The sequence below is a fragment of the Platalea leucorodia genome (assembly GCF_965183815.1).
Source record: "Platalea leucorodia genome assembly, chromosome: 4".
In the NCBI taxonomy this organism is placed as follows: Eukaryota; Metazoa; Chordata; class Aves; order Pelecaniformes; family Threskiornithidae; genus Platalea; species Platalea leucorodia.
Window position 1 is genome coordinate 82,267,829 of NC_138826.1, and position 14,807 is coordinate 82,282,635.

The window sequence follows — 14,807 nt, forward strand, 5'->3', positions numbered from 1 at the left end:
AGTACAGATGTAGCTATGAAGTACACAGGATTTCACTAATTTGCATTCCGTACTCCTTTGGAAAGATTGTGACTTCTGTCTTACCGTGTCTGCATTATATTACTTACTACCTAGAAAACCTCCTCGAGCTGCTGCTTCTCCTCACACTCTGAAACTATTATGGTAAATTTGAGAGTTAATAATAAGAAAAAAAGATACGTATAACTATTTCTGGTTTTATTTTCATTCTTGAGAGATTGCCCTTATACAGTCATCAGACAGTTGATGCTGGCAGTGAAAATGGATACAACTTTCCCACTCTGCATCATTAAAATATTTTTAAAACGTTGTGAACCATATTCATGCTATGCTTAGCTACAAAGTTAAACTTTATCATCTTGAACATAAAAGTGAAATTATCTCCTAAAGAAAGCTGAATAGCAGTACCTATTAGATTTTAACTTAAACTAATCAAAGTTAGAAGAAAGTTGCTATAATAAACTGTTCTGATGATCTTATCCTGCAAAAAGGATACTTTGGTCTTAACAGGTAACGCTTGTCAGCAATACCTAGAAATACCTAACTTTCATAGTACCACTGCTGTGAGCTAGAAGTCCTCAGTTACTTCCAAAGCTCTTTGAGAAACCTCACGCATATGATCATATTAATATATGGTTATATATAAATAAATATATTTCCAAGTTCCTGAGAAACATTTTGAGAGTACAATGAACCACCGAAAAGAGAAGACGAACTGTACCAGCTTTGAGGCAACTGAGGGAATTCTTTCAACACTAAGGTATCCACTGAGAAAAAAAGTGTCTTGCATCTGAAAGCATAAGGAATCACAAAGTCTAAACTGTTATCTCAAAAAGTATGAATTAAAGAAATACATAGATTTTGGAGAGGTTTTTTTAAGAGATGGTGTAAAAGTGCCTTATTTCATATGAATAAGTTATTTGGGTTTTTTTGGATTATATTTTGTTAGTTTGTTTTGAATTTTAGCTGGTGTTGCTTTTGATTCTTAGGTCTGAAAACTCTTTTGTTTTAAGCCTGTATTTTTTTTTTTCACTTGTTTTTTTTTTTTCTTTTTTCTTTTTTTTTTTTTTTTGACTGAAATTGCTAACTTGTATCCTCAAATTTGGCACTATAGACTTCTGTGACAGGAATGTGTTCTAGATTTGATTTATTGCAGAGACAAAGTATTAGGTATTTAAAATAAATTCTGCCCCATTTATATTCATTAGTGTTTTTTGCCCAAAATGTAAAGGTAATTGAAAAGAAATATGACATTGAGTAAAAAATGGTAAAAAGAAAATATTTTATTTCTTTAGTTCCTGATGCACTAAAATTGGAAATGTGCTTTTCTTTTTAAAAAGGGTCTGCCACGTACTGCTACATATTTCTGCTTCAAGGAATAAGCATTTCTTTGCCAATATACAACAACCTCAGAGGTAAATACCTCTGAGGTAAAATCATCTTTAAGTTTGTTGAACAACAATGTTTGCCAGAAGTTCATGACAGAGGAAAAGGCATAAATGTAATATTTAAAATGCCTTAAACAGCGGATCACGGAATAGCCTTTCATTCTCTTTTACTAGTGAAAATAGATGGAATTAGGAGAGCTTTCCAAACTTAACACATTTAAAGGTAGATAAATAAATCTAAATCTAGAAATCTTTTCCAAGTATGTTAGCCGAGTAAGACTTGTTGCTAGAACACTTCACTGAGGTAACTTGAAAGTATAGTGATTGATTTGACAAATGAACAGCTTTATCTGACTATCCAATAATTAACCATTAAAAGAACATATATAATATAGGCTGAGGGATCAAATTCTCCAACAAGAAACTTCTCGTCACAAAGGGTTCAGCACTGTAGCACGTTCATCAACTTAAGTAATGGATATCATTAAGAAGGTACTTACATTAGGTCTTAATCCTGCTGCCATTTCATAATACTTCTCGGCTTCTTCATTGAGACTGGCTTGTCTATCAGGGCAGAAAAAACCAATATAGTTACAACTCATTTTCCTTGGGTTAAAAAAGAAACCATATCTAAAGAAGCATAGCTAAAAATAAAATACTGCAACTTCTCCCACTGTTTAAGGATATTACCCTAACAAGTGCACAAAATATGTCAATCTAAAAGATTTTTTAATAGTTCAGAATATCCATTATCACAAATCCCCTTTTCCTTTGTTATTTTCTTTTTATTTCTGAAATGATACTAGTACACACTGGACAGAAATGCAGAAGGCCAAGCACTCATTTGAGGAAAAAACAGAGACGTACCAGTCTTTACCAGAGGAAAATCTGGCTCATTTTTTGTAATTAGCCATACTTCAACAGTAAATTATAAAGTTGTAGATTATACAATAATGCAGTTCCTTTCTTTGTGCCTCCCCAAAACCACTATCATTTCAGGGGGGAAAAAAAAAAAAAAAATCAGAGAATATAATGATTTCTCAAAAATAGGTTTCCATGATTCAGGGAATTCACTCAGAAAAGAGAGTTCTGGTTTCAACATTTATTCACAGCAGTCTGAGAAGGGATTTAAACTTAGATCTCATATTCCAAGGGAATAAGATGAGTTTCTGGGTACCTGAAGCACTACCAGCTCACCTCTTTTTCTCTTCCTTACTAATATAGATGGCATCTACATTTTCCTAGTGGTTTAATTTTTATTTCTTCTCCTGAGCTTTCAGTTTAATGCCTTCAAATAAAAATAAAATATGTTGCCAGAGAAATCCAAACACATTTTTTTTTTCAACAGGCCCTTTTTACTCTTTTCTCAAACTCCTCTCTTCTCCTTTTGTCTCCACCTTCTTAATTTCCCTCCAACCATTCAGTTTGGCTACTGGCCTAATTGATCACATACCTGCCGTGAGAAAGATAGTAAATATGTAAGAACAATCAAGCAGGACTATCAGGCACCCCACATATCTTCTGCTAAAGTTATTTGCTTTTTTTTTTTGCTATGAACAGTTAGGTCCGTTCATAGAAGAGTAGGACAGGAGATCTTCAGCAAATTTGTGTTTGTTATGTGATTACAGATGCACTTCTGTGATACAAAATGGAAAAATTAGAAAACACTGAGTAGGGTTGTTTTTTTTTTTTTTTCTTTTTTCTTTTTCTTCTCCTTCCGAGAACAGTTACTAGTTCAAACAGTATCAATCAACTGCGCACTTGTATCTGGAGATTTTACCGTGTTCATTACATGAGCGTTTACTTGCTTTGTTATTCAGTGATCAAATTGTGTTCTAATTTTATGTTTCCATACACCCAAATTTTAAAAATTAGTCACATAATACATGACAGGTAATTAATCCCAATCAACACGTTTTGACAGTTATTGGTCTTGGGAGGAGAAAGGGAGGAAGGATAATCCCTTTGAAGTTTCTCACATAATTCACGTGAAAGCCGAAACCACTTCCTGACTAACAATTTGCCAAGTAGAACCTGGTTTATACCTGTTAACTGTTTTAAATTACTTTGCACATGTATCATCGACTCAGTGGTTGCAGTGGTTAGAAACGATTGAATGTCTAAAAATATTCATTTAACATGCTTCTGAATCACTCCTGCTGGGCATTAGTAGCACTTGAAACGACTGGAAAAAAAAAAATCTCATACTTCTGAATTTCAGGATTTACTACAAGGCACATAAAACGAAACATGTCACAGAGCTTTTTTTTCATGTTTGCACAGAACTGTCAGGAAACAAAGCATTTCTGAATGTGGTGAAATTCTGCACAATAAACAAGGTGCCTTACCCAGGAGGCAGATACAGACGGTACACTTCAGATCCAAAAAGTGTTGTTGGCATGTGAATGTGGAACAAATTAAAATCCTGTCCCCTTTTAGCCCAGTGGAAATACACGGCTTGCTTTCCTCCCACATGTACATCTTGAAACATGGATCATTAATTCCCAAGTTGAAATCAGTTTGAATTTATAGTTCTCCATTAAAAACAGTTTATAGAAATGAATGCACACCACACTAATCTGGTCAGGAAAATGCCAGTTCCATTTCTGGAGCATTCAGCAATAGTTCCTTTAGTTAAGATACGGCAGAATTCCAGTTCCCGTTTTCACTGGAAATCTAAACTAGAAATTCATTGTGTTAAGCCCTGGAATGGCTTTGCCTTGAGAAAAATAAAAGGCACAGAGGTAGGAAATTGCAGTAACCCTATGCCACTGAGCAGTGAAGGGCTCTGGATCAATGTCAAACAATGCAAGGGCACTACTAAAGGAAATGTAATTTGCATTAGAGTAAAACATTAGATAAAATGTGGATAATAAAACAGAAAGGAAGGAAGGGAAGCAAGAGAAGTTTGGAAGACAGAGTCCTTTTCATAGTTATGGGCTATATTTCAACATCTATCCTAAGTCTTTTCATGAGAACTGACCTTGAAAACACATCTGATTTCTCCCATTAACACTTAGCATTCAATCTTATTTTAAGGGACAAAAATGTCTCCTCTTTTTACGCTCTCGTATCTCTTGACCTGAGCCTCCAGATCTACCAGTTCTCTGTGGTTTGTTCCAGCTGACTGCTAGTGACACCTCATAAATGTGCTTGACAACACATCGCTCTTAGGTTCTCCTGACACCCAGTTATATTCAGCTTGCATTCGTTTTGAATCTTCATGTTGATCACTGGAAAAAATATTGCTTTAAGAGACAAACAACACCAAAGCTGACTGGTTTAGATACATAAACACGTGAATGGGAAATGGTTATTTTTAACCTGCCTATTGCTTGGCATAAGGCTTCAGACTGTTGATTTTTTTTTTTTTTTTAAGTGAAATCATGGATGTCAGTCCAACTATAAGAAAGTTTTCTTCAAAGAGATTCCTATTTTAAAATACTAAATGTTGATACTTGGCATTCTCAATGGACCTTTTTGTGTCACAACAAAGTCATAATCAGATTCCATACATGTAACCCTTCATCCACATTTTTCGTTACAAAACAAACACAAAACAGTTACAAAATTTACAGACCATATGCTTAGCCATACATACATACATATATTTAAGCACATGGACAGTAATTAAAGAATGAATAAAAACTGTTTAGGCAATAACATAGGGTGAACTTGTGCCTTTGAGATGGTGCCAGCACCTACACTCCCTGTTCAGTCAGTGTACTTTGGAGAGCCAAAATACTCTCACAGAAATTCACTGAAAAACAAAGACCACGTCATGTAGTATTACTCTAATTGAGACTTCTATTTTCAAATAGCCAATAAACATGCTATAACTTCATGTAATATGAGTGTTTCCCACAACAATCCAGGGTCTTACAGAAGTGTGAAAAAACCAATTATTCCTACAAAATGTGCTTTTAAGCAAAGCTCTTCTTCCTATGCTTGTTTTCAATTGAAGACAACATGAAGCTCTTTTCCTGTTTCTGATTAGTACAGCGGTGTCACCACACTGCCATTCCTCATTCTCAAAGTAATCATCCCCTAGATCACAGGAAACCTATCTCATGGCAACTCACCTCAGTATACAAATACAAAGTGAAACTTAGCACTGTTAATACATGACTCAGTCATTGAAGCTACAGCCACCATATGGCATTACAAATATATGCTTCACTACATTCCATTAAAATGTATCTAGCTTTGCTGAAAGGTTTCAAACTGAGGCTATAAGCAAGAGCATAGCAAATACTACAAGAGTAAAACACATGACCAGTTACTGTTTTAAGAAGAACAACCCAAACAGCTACATGAACCTTGAATGAAGCTGTCTGGAAAACAAATTTGTTGAGAAAACAAATTTTACAGGCAAGTACTATGCAAGTTAAAAGTTACCAGACTGTTGCAAAGAAATTAATTACATTCATCCCACATCTCACCCATATTACAGATGACTTGATTCATCTGGCATTGCATTATCAGGATCCTACAGAAGTCATATAGGCAAAAAATTAATAACTATGTTTGCGTAATTAGGAACAGGGAGGCCTCTCAATAATGCAAACAGAACTAACCCATTTTTTTTTCTTGACTTCCGCTTCAGATTTAGTCACCAAGGCAGGAAGCAAAGTGTTGGAATACCTGACAGAAGAAGCAGAAGTCTTTCTTGTGACTGCTAAACTGAGAACAAGCTATCTATAAATACAGCTATTGCATTTGGACACAGTTAACAATTCTGGTGCAAATTTAAGAAAAAAAAAGTTAACCCACAGCATTCCAATCTATTTCTTGTTCAAAATTTTCAAAACTTAATAAGTTTTATTTAGGTTGCATTTTAATTTAAATATTTTTCTCAGAGAGTAAAGAGATTAAAAAAAAGGAAAATATTTTACCATAGAGTAGAAAAATAAATTGGACTTGGAGGGAATGTTGTGATTGTTTTCCATCCAAAGCTGCTGTAACCCAAATTTGGAAGAATTTGCCTGCAGTTCTAAAGAAATGTCTACACGTTTCTGAATCTCGTGACACTCCTTGGGCTAATGGTGGAAACAGGAGTGTGACAGGAGGGAAAGATGATTCCTTTCTAATTCAACAGTGCATCACTGGGTAGAATATTTGGTCCGAAAAAAGCATTAGAATTTACACAAAAATCTAAGTTGCTGTTATTACCTCCTAGTCATTTTGGACACCTTGCATCATCCACATTAATATCAATTTCTGTCTCTTATTTCACAACACATCTTTAAAATTTACCCCTTCTCTCTCACAACAGTCAATTCACTTCCATGACCTGTGAACTTCTATAATATATTTTCTACCCCACAGCTGCACAGTCCATTCAAAATTCTTACTCACTTACCAGTCAGTTTTTATAGCTCTCTACAGTACCTAAAGAGCAGTTGGTCACCTACATGAAACGATTATATTTAATAATTTCAGCCTTTGATTTATGACTGTCTTGAGCATTCACAGTTTCTGGTTGTGTCACTCTATGCCAGTCTGAGTACTCCCTTCTTTCCTTCCTCCTTTCTATGTTGGTATCTGCTTTCTTCTTGGAATCACCTCAGCTCTCCATCATTCTAAATATCCTGAAAATCAGGTTCTTCTGAAGTCCCACAGACTCATGATGGATTTGTAGCTGCTCTGTCCTAATGTATGACCACACATTCCCCTTGTTCAACAGGTATTATGTAAGCAATATATTGAATAAATTGCTAAGCAATGCAGTGAACAAAGGCAGACAACAGAATTATAACCTTTTAGCAAAAATCAGTCAAATCATAACACACGCGGTTTTAAGCAAATACTTGGCAGCACTGAATTTAACTTTGCCACCCTGACTCTTGCTAAATCCTCCAGATCACTTTAGACTCCCAAAGCATATTAGGAAGACATTACGATCTTCCACAGAGAAAGCTGAGTATTTAAGTGAAAAATTAGACCAATTGGGTATCCCAAAGGAGCACAGTTGGATTCTAGCTAAACTAAACCACCAGGTCTTTTTTTTTGTTGTTTTTAAGGGTTTTGATTTGGTGGGTTTTCCTTTTTTTAAAAAAGGTTTGGTTTTGTTTTTTTGCTTACAGCTAAAATAGACAATGTAGTTTAGAATCACTGAGCTCAATGCTGGTCAAAACCTCCCAAAAAGTGTCCACTCCCAACCAGATCAAGTAGGGTAACCATGGCTGATGTACAGTACAGCAGCATAGCTCTTATTCCAAGAGCGAAAAAATACTCACATCCCGATGTAAAGACATGTGCCTTCAAGACCTGGGATGCTTCATTCAGTGCTCACAAAGTAAGAGATTTATTAAACCTATTTCCAAAATAGTATTGACCTATGCCACCACATTTTAAAACACCCACAAAAAAATCCTGCCATTAAACCATCTTCCACAACACACTCACTGAAATCAGGAGTCTGACACACTTTGTACCCTTCTGGATGCAGCTTTCATGCCTAACTTGCTATGCTTCTGTCTGTGAATTTGTTTCATTAACCTAAATGTTTCAAATTACTGAATTCTATCTCGAGAGATATTCAGAAAAAAATCAGGATGAAGGGAAGGATCCTTAAAATAACTCATACACCTGTGGCAGGTCAAACTATTGTTTACCAGTGAACCATTTGTCTTGGTTTCCTTTCTAACCTACAAGCAGTGAGAGTTACTTCTTGAAGGGCATTTTGGGGCTTATTTCAAAATCCTGGTATAGAACCCTTAATTTTGAAACACAGGTCACTTTGCTGAAGCTGATTCTACCTTCTCTTTAATGTAATTTTCTTTTCCTTTCATTTCATATTCTAAATGTGAAAAGTATAAACAGCCAAGTGAGATATCTTCATCAGAGAAATGATCTCAGTAACTGTTTTGTGCTAATGAAGTATATTTTTTATTTCCTTTTTCATGCATTTTCTAAGCATAGATATAATCTAAATGAAATCAAGTATCCTTATAGCTGTTAAGCGGACAATAGACAATAATTAGATAGTTATCCTAGAAATAAGCATGGAGGATACCTATTACAGTAATGTGAGTTTAATGATAATGTTCAGGCAGAAGCTTAATGTTACTGAATATCCAAGTCTGACAGCTTTAAAAGGAAAAAAAGAAGTCTAAAATTTTATTCTATTCACATAAGAGAACAGAATTAAATATAAGACTACATTTTAAATCACAGATTCTGATATCATTAAGTGCTCCTATGAGTCTCAAAGTCGTCATTAGCCTGGGAATATTTAGATTTCTAATTATTGTAGTATTCCCTACTGATATTAACATACAATGTGATATTTTCAATATTCTCTAGTTACATCCAGATCAGAAATACGGTCTATTATCTGCAGTTGCTATGCATCCTTGTCATGGTTTCAGGTGGGATAGAGTAAATTTTCTTCTTAGTAGCTGGTATAGTGTTTTGGATTTAGGATGAGAATAATGTTGATAACACACTGATGTTTTAGTTGTTGCTAAGTAGTGTTTATACTAGTCAAGGACTTTTCAGCTTCCCATGCTCTGCCAGGTGCACAAGAAGCTGGGAGGGAGCACAGCCAGGACAGCTGACTCTGGCTGACCAAGGGACCATTCCATACCATATGACATCATGCTCAGCGTATAAAGCTGGGGGAAGAAGAAGGAAGGCGGGGATGTTCACAGTGATGACATTTGTCATCCCAAGTAACTGTTATGTGTGATGGAGCCCTGCTTTCCTGGAGGTGGCTGAATACCTGCCTGCCAATGGGAAGTAGTGAATGAATTCCTTCTTTTGCTTTGCTTGTGTGCGCGGCTTTTGCTTTACCTGTTGAAGTGTCTTTATCTCAACCCACGAGTTTTCTCACTTTTACTCTTCCAATTCTCTCCCCCATCCCACCAGGGGGGAGTGAGTGAGCAGCTGTGTGGTGCTTAGCTGCTGGCTGGGGTTAAACCACAACAATCCTAAATTTTTAAAAATCAGGTGAAAGAAAATCTTCACAAAAGAAATATTTGTTCTTGTATGCAAGCAAAAAGGATTACCTGCTTGTGATCAACAAAAGTTTTAAAGGTAAGAAATTATGAGATAATGCATAGAAAATCAGAAATAGAGAGTGTTAAATCCTGCAACAGTTTCACTCCAAGTCTTTTTATCTTATTAGCAATATTGAATTGTTCAAAAGAGTTGCTGGGCTTTAAGAAGAACCCTGTGTAAGCAAAGGCTATAGAGACTTTTTTCCTCCAAAAGGGAGGAAAATCAAGTAAGGCATATGTAAAAGCACTAACCTGAGCATATGGGCTGCATTGAAAACAACATCAAATTCTGTATTATCAAGTTCAGCTGCTTTTTTTGCCATCTCAGCTGCTTCTATCAGGCGGGATTCTTCTAGGAGGAACTGACCTGCAATGGAGTGCATGAACGTGAGCCCACAGAAAACAACTGATGGATAATACTTCAGACAATACAGTTGGGAAGAGGAATTAAAAAAAAAAAAAAATCAGATATCTCAGATTCAATGTTTAGTCATTTGTTGATCTGCTCTATATTTCAGTATCTTTAAAATGTAGTAAGTATAGAAAAAAATGCAATAAATATGACAGGTAATAACTAACTGCAATATTTGCAGAACATATTTATGAACAGTAAGAATGATACAGTAAAACTCAGCCATCAAGAAACAATACTCCCAGTCCCCGAGAAGCCTGCCATTTAAGAACTTGCCCTTCTGCCTATACACTGATCTTCACTTCCTCAAAACAAAGTGAAATAAAATAAAATAGCGTCTACAAATGAAATACATTCCCATTTTAAAAGCATATCTCGAAATCACATAAAAATATATATGGTTTTGTATGCAAACATATTTCGTCAGCTTTAGAATTATAAATGATACTTTGCTTTAAAATGATTATATATATGTATACCTTGATGAACTGGTATTTTAGCAGTTATTTCAGTAACACTAAGAATCACAACAGGCAGCTTTTTACTAGTTTCCTACATGATCCTTACATTTCATGTAAAAAAATAGAAGATGGCTAAAATCAAGTGACTGAATTTTTACAAATGACATTATCATAATCATTAAACCAAGTTAAAACTGAAAAGAATGAATAATTTAGCATTAACCAAACTTTAGTTAAAGTACAGTAGTTTCAAAACAAAACACATAACAACTAGTATAACACTATAAAAATGAGTTTTCCTTTGAAGAAGAGGGAAAAAAAACACTTTGGAAGGTACTCAAACCACCTTATTTCTGCTCCTTTTAATGATTTTTTCACACCTAATTTGTAAAATGTGTTATTTTTGGATCAAGGACTTTTCAAAGGGTTTCAGCCGTCTAGACTCTGTGTCTACGTAACTTTATATTTGGAAAAGCTATCTTAAAGTATGGTGATTATACATTCCAGCATCCCATCCTTCCTTTTTTATCTTACTTTGTAAAGTAAGAAAGATCACTCAACCAAAAGCCCACCAAGCCATCACTGGCCACAAATCAATTCCTCTCATGGTGAGGCATTTTATTTTTTTCTTGCCTCCTTTCCTCATATATTCCCTGTTACTCACATGCTCGCTATATGTACATGTAGAAAATCTACTTAACCAGAGCTAGCAAGGTCTGTAGGGGCATGTGAATGCAGTGATGCTTTGGTACAATGAACACATTTGCAGAAGGAATTATTTCAATACAAAAAGCGATGAAAGACAGCTTTCCTAGCTTTTTCCTTTCTCTGTGGATATACTTCAACTTAACAAGAGATGGAAGATTATTTACTCAGACAGTCATCTATATCTTAGTTATTCAGATCTGCCAAAAGTCTTGGAAAAACATTCAGATGCCTTTCTGCATTCATAGCATAAGGTTTGCTTGCTCTAGTTACATCCACACTCTAATATGTGCCATCCTTTCATGCATTATGATGTTTTGTGCTCATTGTTTCCAGAAACAGATAATTTCCAAAAAGGCTTTCTCACACAGAACAACAAGTAAATAAATAAATAAAAAGAGAGAAAAATATAAAAAGAAACCACATGAGAACATTTTGGATCATAAGAAATTAATTTGTCTTCAGAATTAGACACCATTGCTTGAGTGATTAATTGAAATCTCCTATGAAGGGAAAAAAAAATAAATGTTGACAAAAGCTACAAGTCAGCTTTTTTTTTTTTTTTTTTCTTTTGGGTACCACATCAGGGTATGCCTTATATATAGCAGGACAAACTCAGATATGAATCTGAAAGTTCTCAGAGAAGTGAATCTACCAGTTACAACAGGCAGTTCATATATCTTGATTTGGGCTGAATTCCTATTTTCTTTAAAGAGAAATCTTTGAAATAAACTTGACCAACTAGTATTCCAGTTCTCTTCCAACAAATGAACTAAAACAGTATCCCTAATCTTTAGGTCCATGCTAAAGCAAACCAGCCTTAAACTGTTAACATTAAGGTTCTTTTGTTAATGAAAGCACTAGATTAGCAGAATGAGATGCTAGTAACTGGATGTACTATTGATACATCCAGCCAGGGGGAAGAAAGAGGACATAACCTTTTAGATTTCAAGACACGGTGAACATTCAAGATCATTCTCAAAAAAATTATATACTTAATTTAGGAAAAATATTTTGCAGTTCAGAATTTAAAAATAATGTCAACTGGTGATTGAGCTAATTAGATCCATAAGGAGAAAAAAACCTCATTATTGTGTTCAATAAAAATTATTCCAGGTGTTTAGAGACAGGTCTTTAGAAACATAACACTGAAGCTCAATAGAGATGTTATCTTATGTATAACTACCCCTAATGTAGTACAATGTAACTCATACATTCTACTTCATGTGACATAATCAACAAATTTCTTGACTTTAGATTCATTTTATTAAACAGTAAAATACTTGCACCTCATCCATGTAATTTCTAAAAATATAACATTATTGGAAACCATTTCAAACCAATACTAATGGTTTACTGGTGCTCTTAAGCAACACACTAGGTTAATTCTTATCTCTGTAAGAGGTTTACAAGATCAAGATATACTGAAGATATTATGAAATTCGTACATGCTTTAGATTTCTACAAGAATTCTAACTTAGAACAGGACAACATTATATATATTTACTGGAAAAGCAAGTGCACGACCAGATGCTTTAGTTAAAAGCTTGGTTTTATTAATTGTTTTTCTAGGACTTTGGCTGCATACATTCCATTAGTCTACATGGACACATCAAAAACGTCAGCTACAACTCTAAACTAACGTTTTAAATTGTTGAAACCAGAATTCGCTCTCCATTTACTGCTAGGTCTCTAGAAAGTGTCTCTATAATAGGATTATTATTTGATATAACACATTAAAGGCTTATCTTTATTACAGGATTACCAAAGTTAACTAAAACCAATTGCAAGTACTGCATGACACCAGCCAAGAACAAGTAAAACTTTCACTTCTCCAGAAAAGAAAATTCTAGGACTGTGCATTACCATAAACAAGTCTCTCCCCTGTACTAGAGGTGATAATAACAGTGGCAATAACTCATGCTGAGTGGGTAGGTAGCAGATGATACATAGCACCCTTCTGAAACCAACTGTAGCATCCTTTACACACAAACCCTTACAGGATACTGACTGCAAACAGGAGAGGGGAACACCCCATAACTGCCTGAGGAGAGGTGATTTAATCAGAGGCTGCTGATTAAGCATTTCCTTAGCTGGATGGGCTATAAATATAATTGACTGCTACCTTCTCAATCTAGTGGAAAAGTCAATACCTGAGTGTACAGGTGTGTGGTGGGTTGTCCTCTGTCAGCATCCAAGCACTCACACAGCTGCTCACTCCCCCCACCCCAGTGAGGGGAGAAAACAGCAAGAACAAAAGCAAGAAAACTTGTGTGTCAAGATAAGACAGTTTAATAGATGAAGGAAAGAAGAAGAAAAAAACAACAAAAACAGCAAAGTGAAGGAAATTGCTCACCACTTCTCACATACCCAGCCAGTCTCCAAACAAAGGCCACCTCAGAAGCCAAAACCCCTCTTCCTCTACTCCAGTTTTTATTGCTGTACATGACGTAAAAGGATATGGCATATCCCTTTGGGCAGCTTGGGTCAGCTGTCCAAGCTGTGTCCACTCCCAGGCACCTGCCCATCCTCAGCCTACTCTCTGAGGGGGCAGAGCGGGGAAAAAGAGAAAGCCTTGACACTGTTCAAGCACTTTTCAGCCACAGCCACAACACCAGTGTGTTATCAAGGCTGTTTTAGCCACAAATCCAAAACACAGCATCATCCAGGCTGCTATGAAGAAAGTTAACCCAGTCCCAGCCAGACCCAGTGGAAACTTTCAGTTGAGAATTGATTTGCCAAGTTCTCCTCAAAGGCAGACTAATTTTATTCACACATCTAAATTTAATTTAAAGCACCTAAACAGAGATATCCCCTTTTGAAAACATTAACCGCCGTTCCTTTCAATATTATGTACTAAATTCATACAAGAATGAATTGGATTGGCACTTTAGTGCTGCACTTTCTTCATTAAAAAGCAGACTTTTGAACTTTGTATGTGAAAGACACAAAGATGTTTTCCCAAGAGATGAGCACTAGCAGGGCAAAATATTGGCAAAGTGTTGAAGGTGGATCAGAAGGTCCGATCCACAAGCCCCTGGATCCAGGAACCACTTGTGTGAGTCTAAATTTACATGCAGGATTTTTTCCTCTGACAGGTAGCTGGCAAACTGCATGATTTATGAGACACTGCCCAATATCACATACAGAGCTTTCTTATTGCAGGTGTCACAACTCTGACTCTTGCCAACAACGTGAATTATGGTAGCTTGATTGTTTTTTGGAATCAGAATCAGCTTTTGAGAAACCAGCTTTCTAGAAGCTCCGAATCCCGGATCTTCTGTCTTCAAGGAAAGCCTATTTCTCATTACTGTTTTCTAGAACAGGAGTGGGAAATCCACAGTTCAGGTTCAGGTGTGATCTTCAACAACATTGTTCTTTGCCTGGAACAATGTTACTTTTTTAAACAGATGTTTCCACCTTTCTTCCTAGACAGCACAGAGCTGAGCGTAAATGTGTAGCCAAGAGTTCTTAAAGACCTTTGACAGCAGAGAACCGATTCAATACTTCACTATCCCCTTAGTCATTTTTCCCTAAACTAAGATATCTAAGCATCAGAAAGAGCATAACATTCTCTACCTACAGCCTTGTTCAAACTTACTTTTTCTCGCAAATCATCAACAGTGTTTTTGAGGCTAGATCTGATAAAAAAATTTTGAGGAAATATATGCAATCTACTGAAAAATAAGATAAAGTATATATGTAATTTAAACAACAACAAAAAAAATTCCAGTTCCTAGAAGCTGGAAAAAAACAACTTATTTTCATCTTCTGTCAAAATTTTTAACAAATATTCATCCACAGAGATGAAAGCATAAAG

At 35.6% G+C, this 14,807-nt stretch overlaps 1 protein-coding gene across 1 annotated transcript in view; it reads right to left on the reverse strand.

Moving 5' to 3' along the window:
- TMTC2 (transmembrane O-mannosyltransferase targeting cadherins 2) overlaps window positions 1-14,807 on the reverse strand; it is a gene marked incomplete at its 5' end in the record, with an annotated part of 259,069 nt that overhangs the window by 19,361 nt on the left and 224,901 nt on the right. Inside the window, 2 exons of the mRNA XM_082308903.1 lie at window positions 1,907-1,970; window positions 9,662-9,776. Coding sequence (XP_082165029.1) covers window positions 1,907-1,970; window positions 9,662-9,776 — 179 coding nt within the window. The remainder of the gene's footprint in view (window positions 1-1,906; window positions 1,971-9,661; window positions 9,777-14,807) is intronic.